Genomic DNA, 5,743 nt, shown 5'->3' on the forward strand with positions numbered 1-5,743 from the left:
CCGATCTGCTCAGTCCAGGGGCGATGGGGGGCTCAGCCCAGGGGTGATGGGGGGCTCAGCCCATGGGTGATGTGGGGCTCAGTCCAGGGATGATGGGGGGGGCTCAGCCCATGGGTGATGGGGGTCTCAGCCCAGGGGTGATGGCAGCCCACCCCGGGGTCGATGGGGGCCCATCCCGCCCCCCGTCTCTCCTACCCGGGGTCTCCTCGGTGGTGAACTGCCGGCCACGGGAGCGGAGGGAGCAGGCGGGGGCGCAGGGTAAGGTCAGCCTGCCGGCCCTCTCCGGGGAGTAGCAGCCTGAGGGGAACAGGGGGGGTCATGGGCACAGCTGGGGGGGGTCCCCAGCCCCGCTGCCCCCCCTGGGACTCCCTTTAGCCCCCCTCACCTGGCCCGGGCGTGCGGAAGGGCGGCAGGTCGTGGGGGCGGCCGTGGATGGAGTAGGCGGGGATCCCGTCCTTGCCCTTGGTGGTGGTCCCGGGGGGCACCAGGTACGCGGGTCCCGGGGAGCGCTCCGGCTGCTGCCCCCCAGCCCGCACCCCGAAGCTGTAGGCGGGGGCTCGGTTGCGGGAGGGGTCGTGCAGATGGTAGCCTGGGGGGGGTGGTGTGGAAACAGAGGGTCGGTGGGGCTGCGGGACCCCCGGCACCCCCCTGCCAGCACCGTGCCCCCCCCCGACTCACCGACATTGGTGGGGAGCCCGTACTTGGGCCCGGGGCCGCTGTATTGGGCGGCGATGGGGCGGCGGGGGCGGTGGGGCCTCCAGGTGCCCACCCAGGGGTCGGCCGACATGGTGGGCACTGCCGGCAGCGAGCGCAGCCCCTCAGCCCGGAGCCAGCCGGGGTCCCCTCCCCGGGGGACGCGGGGACGCAGCTGGGGTGCCAGCGGGCACCGTGTCACAATGGCTGGGGGGTTCTGAGGTTCTGCAGCTCCCCCCCTGCCCCACAACCCCAGTGCCCCCAGCTCAGCGCAGCAGGAACCATCTCCAGGGGGTCCCCCCAGCCCCCCAGGGCTGAACTGGGGCAGGGGGATGGGTGAACCCCAACATCAGCTTGATGCAGGTCCTGACACTCCAGGGAATAAACCATCGCACCCCATGGATGCAGCCCCCAGTGTCCTATAGCTACGGCCCCCAATACCCCATGGACCCAGCCCCCAATACCCTATAGATATGGCCCCCAATACCCCATGGGTGCAGCCCCCAATACCCTATAGCTACAGCCCCCAATACCCTATAGATATGTCCCCCAATACCCCATGGGTGCAGCCCTTAGCACTCTATAGACACAGCCCCTGCCACCCATGGTTACAGCCCCCAACACTTTATAGATACAACCCCTGGCACCCCATGGATGCAGCCCCCAATGTTCTATTGATGCAGCTCCCAATATTCTATAGATACAGCCCCCAATACCCCATAGATACAGCCTCCAACACCCCCTAGATACAGCCCCCAGTACCCTATAGATGCAGCCCCCAATACCCCATGGATACAGCCCCTGGCACCCCCTGGGTGCAGCCCCTGGGACCCCCGGGATGCTCCCCCAGCCCCGGGGCAGAGGTCCTGGGGGGGCTGAGCCCCCTTACCCTGCCCGTGCGGAGCTCTGGCCGGGCTCTCCTCCCCCAGTTACTATGGCACCTGCACAACAAACGGGGCTGGGCAGACTGGGATGGGGACATGGGGACATGGGGACGGGATGGGGATGGTGTGGGGACACGGGCAGCCATGGCCATGGGGCTGCCCCACTGCAGGAGTCATCTATAGGAGACACTGACCCAGGGCATGGGGGTCCCATGGGGTCATGGGGGTCTGAGGGTTTGGGAGGGGGGTTGCTGGAAGCTATGAGGCTCCCACATGGGCCATGGGGGTCCCACAGGGGCCACAGGAGGCTGAGGGGGGGCCATGGGGGTTCCACAAGAGCTGTGGGGGATCCCACTGGGACCAGGGGATCCTCTTGGGTCCACGAGGGTCCCACATGGGTGACAGGTTGTCCCCGTGGTGGCTGGTGACCGGGTGACCCTGGGTGCACGCCAGGCCCTGGTTGTGTCCCCCCCTCCCCAGCCCCATGGCGCTGTGGGGCAGCGTGGGGGTCCCGATCTGAGCGGTGAGGCCCCGGGGGAGCGGGATGAAGGATGCGGAGACCAGGCTGGGCTCGGTGACGTTTAATGTGGCCAGTGGCCACCCGCGCCCTGGAGGGCAGGGGGGTGGGCAGGGTGCAGGCAGGGATGTGCAGGCAGCACTGCAGTCAGGGTGCAGGCAGGGATGTGCAGGCAGGGTGCAGGCAGGGTGCAGGCAGGGGAGGTGCAGGCAGGGATGTGCAGGCAGGGTGCAGGCAGGGATGTGCAGGCAGGGCTGCAGGCAGGGGAGGTGCAGGCAGAGGTGCAGGCAGAGGTGCAGGCAGGGTGCAGGCAGGGTGCAGGCAGGGCTGCCCGCAGCTCTAGGCGCTGGACTTGCAGATGAAGGGCTTTCTGTGGGTGCAGGCTTCGCTGTTCCACGTCAGGAAATCTGGAAGGGACAAGGGATGTCACCCCCCACATGCACCCAGTGTGTACACGCGTGTGCAAGGGGTGGCTGCACGTGTGCATGTGTCGGGCTGGGGACCCTGATGGCCGGGGATGTTGGTGACCAGGGATGCTGGTGGCTGGGGATGCTGGTGGCCAGGGGACCTTGATTAGTGGGGATGCTGGTGGCTGGGGACCCTGATGGCCGAGGATGCCTGTGGCCAGGGATCCTGGTGGTCAGGGATGCTGGTGGCCAGGGATGCTGGTGGCCACGGGACCCTGATGAGTGGGGATGTCAGTGGCCGGGGATGTTGGTGTCTGGGGATGCTGGTGGCTGGGGTTGCTGGTGGCCAAGGGACCCTGATGGCCGGGGATGTTGGTGGCCAGGGGTGCTGGTGGCCAAGGGACCCTGGTGGCCGGGGGTGCTGGTGGCCAAGGGACCCTGATGGCTGGGGATGTTGGTGGCCAAGGGACCCTGATGGCTGGGGATGTTGATGGCTGGGGGTGCTGGTGGCCGGAGGACCCTGCTGGCCAGGGATGCTGGTGACCGTGTCCCTGGTGCCCCGTGCTCACCGGTGGAGTCCTGCAGCGCGGCGCAGACTCTCCTCCTGGAGCCGTGCTCCTGCTGGTGCCAGGAGCCATAGTCCACCTCCGAGCCATCCGACCACTGCCAGTATTTGCTCTGGGGACGGGGTAAAGTGGCTCGGTGACCCCCGGCTGGTGCCGCTCGGGGCTACCGGGAGCGGGTCTGAGGGGTCCCAGGGGTCCCGGCTCTGCCCCGGGGGCACACTCACCCGCCGGGGACGGTGGAGGCCGATCCAGACGCCGTTGTCCTTGTCCCCCTCCTCGCTGCCCTCGGCGGGGTGGGAGGAGGAGAGCATGGTGGCGATGGCCCCGTGCTCCTCCTCGCTGTGCACCGAGGCCAGGTGGGTCCCCACCCCGAAACGCCGGCAAAAGGCCTGTGGTGGGGACAGGGGGTGACACCAGACCCCAACCCCTGGTCCCTGACACCCAGTTCCTGGCCATGGGTCCTAATCCCTAGTCCCCAATCCCAGCCTCTGGTCCCCAACTCCAGTCCTTCGTCCCTGATCCCAGCCTTTGGTCCCCAAGCCCCATTCCTGGCCCCAGACTCCAATCTCTGGTCCTCAGCTCCAACCTCTGGTGTCCAACCCCAGCCTCTGGTCCCTGACTCCAAACCTTGGCCCCAGGCCCCAACACTTGGTCCCCAACTCCAGCCGCTTGTCCCTGTCCCCAACCTTTGGTCCCCAAACCCAATTCCTGGCCCCAGACCCCAGTCTCTGATCCTTGGCTCCAGCCTGTGGTCCCCAACTCCAATCCCTGGTCCCAAATACAAACCCCAACCCCAGCCCTTGGCTCCACCAAGGATGAGGATGGCAGGACTGGTGCTGTGGGCACACGTGGTGCCTGGCACAGCCGGACACTGTCCCTCAGCGCAGGGTGGCCATGGGGCCACCGTGGTGGCAGCTGGTCCCACACGGGGCCAGGACCCCCTTGGAGAGGAGCATCCCCATCCCAGGTGGCACCAACACCCCAATGTACAGCTACATCAGGGACCAGCAACACCCAGCTCCCTGCTGAGCACCATGGGGCGCTGCGGGGTGGATGGGGTGCTCCTTGGGCAGGGTGACCCCCAAACCCACATCCCCCCGTCCCCTGAAGCCCTCACCTCTGCCCTTCTCCAGCTCAGCTCCTGGGGGAAGAAGCCGTAGCACCCCTCCTCGAAGGACACCCAGCCCGAGGGGCAGGCAGCCGCCTCCTGCCCTATGGGGAAGGTGAGGGGGGGGTTGTGTCAGGAAGTGGGGGGCACCCTGGTGTCCCCCCCGACCCCTGGCACTCACCGTGCAGCCGGGGGGTGAGCAGCAGGCAGCCCAGCAGGCTGAGCCTCAGCGTCCTCGTGGCTCCCATCTGTCCCTTCCCTGGGGAGGGACGGCAGCAGGATGGGGGGGTGCTGAGCCCCCCACACCCCATGGGTGGGCCAGGCAGGGGGTTCAACGAGGGGATACCACCATCCCCCCCCAAACTGGCAGTGTTGTGGGTGAGAGTTGCAGGATTGTGGGTGCAGAATGGTGGGGGTGCAGGGTTGTGGGGTGCAGGGTGGGGGTTGCAGGGTGGGGGTTGCAGGGTTGTAGGGTGCAGAATGGTGGGGGTGCAGGGTTATGGGGTGGAGGGTTGTGGGGTGTAGGATGTGGAGTTGCAGGGTTGTGGGGTGCGGGGTTGCAGGGTGTGGGGGTGCAGGGCTTGCAGCGTAGGGTGCAGGGTTGCCAGGGTGTGGGGGGGTGCAGCATTTTAGGGTGCAGGGGTGCAGTGTGGGGTGCAGGGGGTGGGTGGGCACAGGGTGCAAAGTGAAGAGTGCAGGGTGTGGGGTGTGAGGAACAGGGCATGTGGAGACAGGGAGTCAGGGTGCAGAGGCACAGGGGTGCAGGGAGTTACACAGAGAGTTGGGGTGCAGGGTGACAGGGATGCTGAGTGTCAGGTACAGGGGTGCAGGGTGCACCATGGGCAGCGTGTTGGTGCTGGGGTGCAGGGTGTGGGGTGCAGGCATGCAGGGATTCAGGGTGCAGGGCTCAGGATGCAGGGTTCGGGGTGCAGGGTCCAGGGTTCAGAGCAAAGGACTGCAGGGTTTCAGGGTGCAGAGTTCCAGGGGTGCAGGATGCAGGGGTGTGGGGTGCAGGGTAGAGGGTACAAAGTGCAGTGATGTGGGGTGTAGGATGCAGGGTACAAGGTGCAGGGGTGCAGAGCTCCAGGGGTGCAGGATGTAGGGTGTGGGGTGCAGGATGCAGGGATGTGGGGTGCAGGGTAGAGGGTATAAAGTGCAGGGGTGCAGGGATGTGGGGTGCAGGGTTGTGGGGTGCAGGATGCAGGGATGTGGGGTGCAGGGTAGAGGGTATAAAGTGCAGGGGTGCAGGGATGTGGGGTGCAGGGTTGTGGGGTGCAGGATGCAGGGATGTGGGGTGCAGGATGCAGGGTACAAGGTACAGGATACAAGGTGCAGGGGTGCAGGGTTGTGGGGTGCAGGGCTGTGGAGTGCAGGGTGCGGAGCTGCAGGGGTGCAGGGTTGTGGGGTGCGGGGTGCGGAGCTGCAGGGGTGCAGGGTGTGGGGTGCAGGATGCAGGGTTGTGGGGTGCAGGGTGTGGGGTGCGGAGCTGCAGGGGTGCAGGGTTGTGGGGTGTGGGGTGCAGAGCTGCAGGGGTGCAGGGTGTGGGGTGCAGGGGGCAGGGTTGTGGG

General features: G+C 67.0%; 2 protein-coding genes across 2 annotated transcripts in view; both read right to left on the reverse strand.

Annotated features, from left to right (window-relative positions):
• Positions 1 to 4,518, reverse strand: part of ODF3B (outer dense fiber of sperm tails 3B) — a 6,070-nt gene extending 1,552 nt beyond the window's left edge. The window contains exons 1-6 of the mRNA XM_014961949.1: positions 4,357 to 4,518; positions 4,185 to 4,279; positions 3,292 to 3,456; positions 3,071 to 3,179; positions 386 to 589; positions 196 to 297 (exon numbers count right to left, since the gene is read on the reverse strand). Of these exons, the coding sequence (XP_014817435.1) occupies positions 196 to 297; positions 386 to 589; positions 3,071 to 3,179; positions 3,292 to 3,456; positions 4,185 to 4,279; positions 4,357 to 4,486 (805 nt within the window). The 5' untranslated portion in view covers positions 4,487 to 4,518. The remainder of the gene's footprint in view (positions 1 to 195; positions 298 to 385; positions 590 to 3,070; positions 3,180 to 3,291; positions 3,457 to 4,184; positions 4,280 to 4,356) is intronic.
• Positions 4,519 to 5,082: 564 nt separating this feature from the next.
• The window catches only part of CPT1B (carnitine palmitoyltransferase 1B), a 76,881-nt gene continuing 76,220 nt past the window's right edge, over positions 5,083 to 5,743 (reverse strand). Inside the window, exon 16 of the mRNA XM_014961950.1 lies at positions 5,083 to 5,130. Coding sequence (XP_014817436.1) covers positions 5,083 to 5,130 — 48 coding nt within the window. The remainder of the gene's footprint in view (positions 5,131 to 5,743) is intronic.

The sequence above is a fragment of the Calidris pugnax genome, unplaced genomic scaffold (assembly GCF_001431845.1).
Source record: "Calidris pugnax isolate Ruff unplaced genomic scaffold, ASM143184v1 scaffold459, whole genome shotgun sequence".
Taxonomy (NCBI): Eukaryota; Metazoa; Chordata; class Aves; order Charadriiformes; family Scolopacidae; genus Calidris; species Calidris pugnax.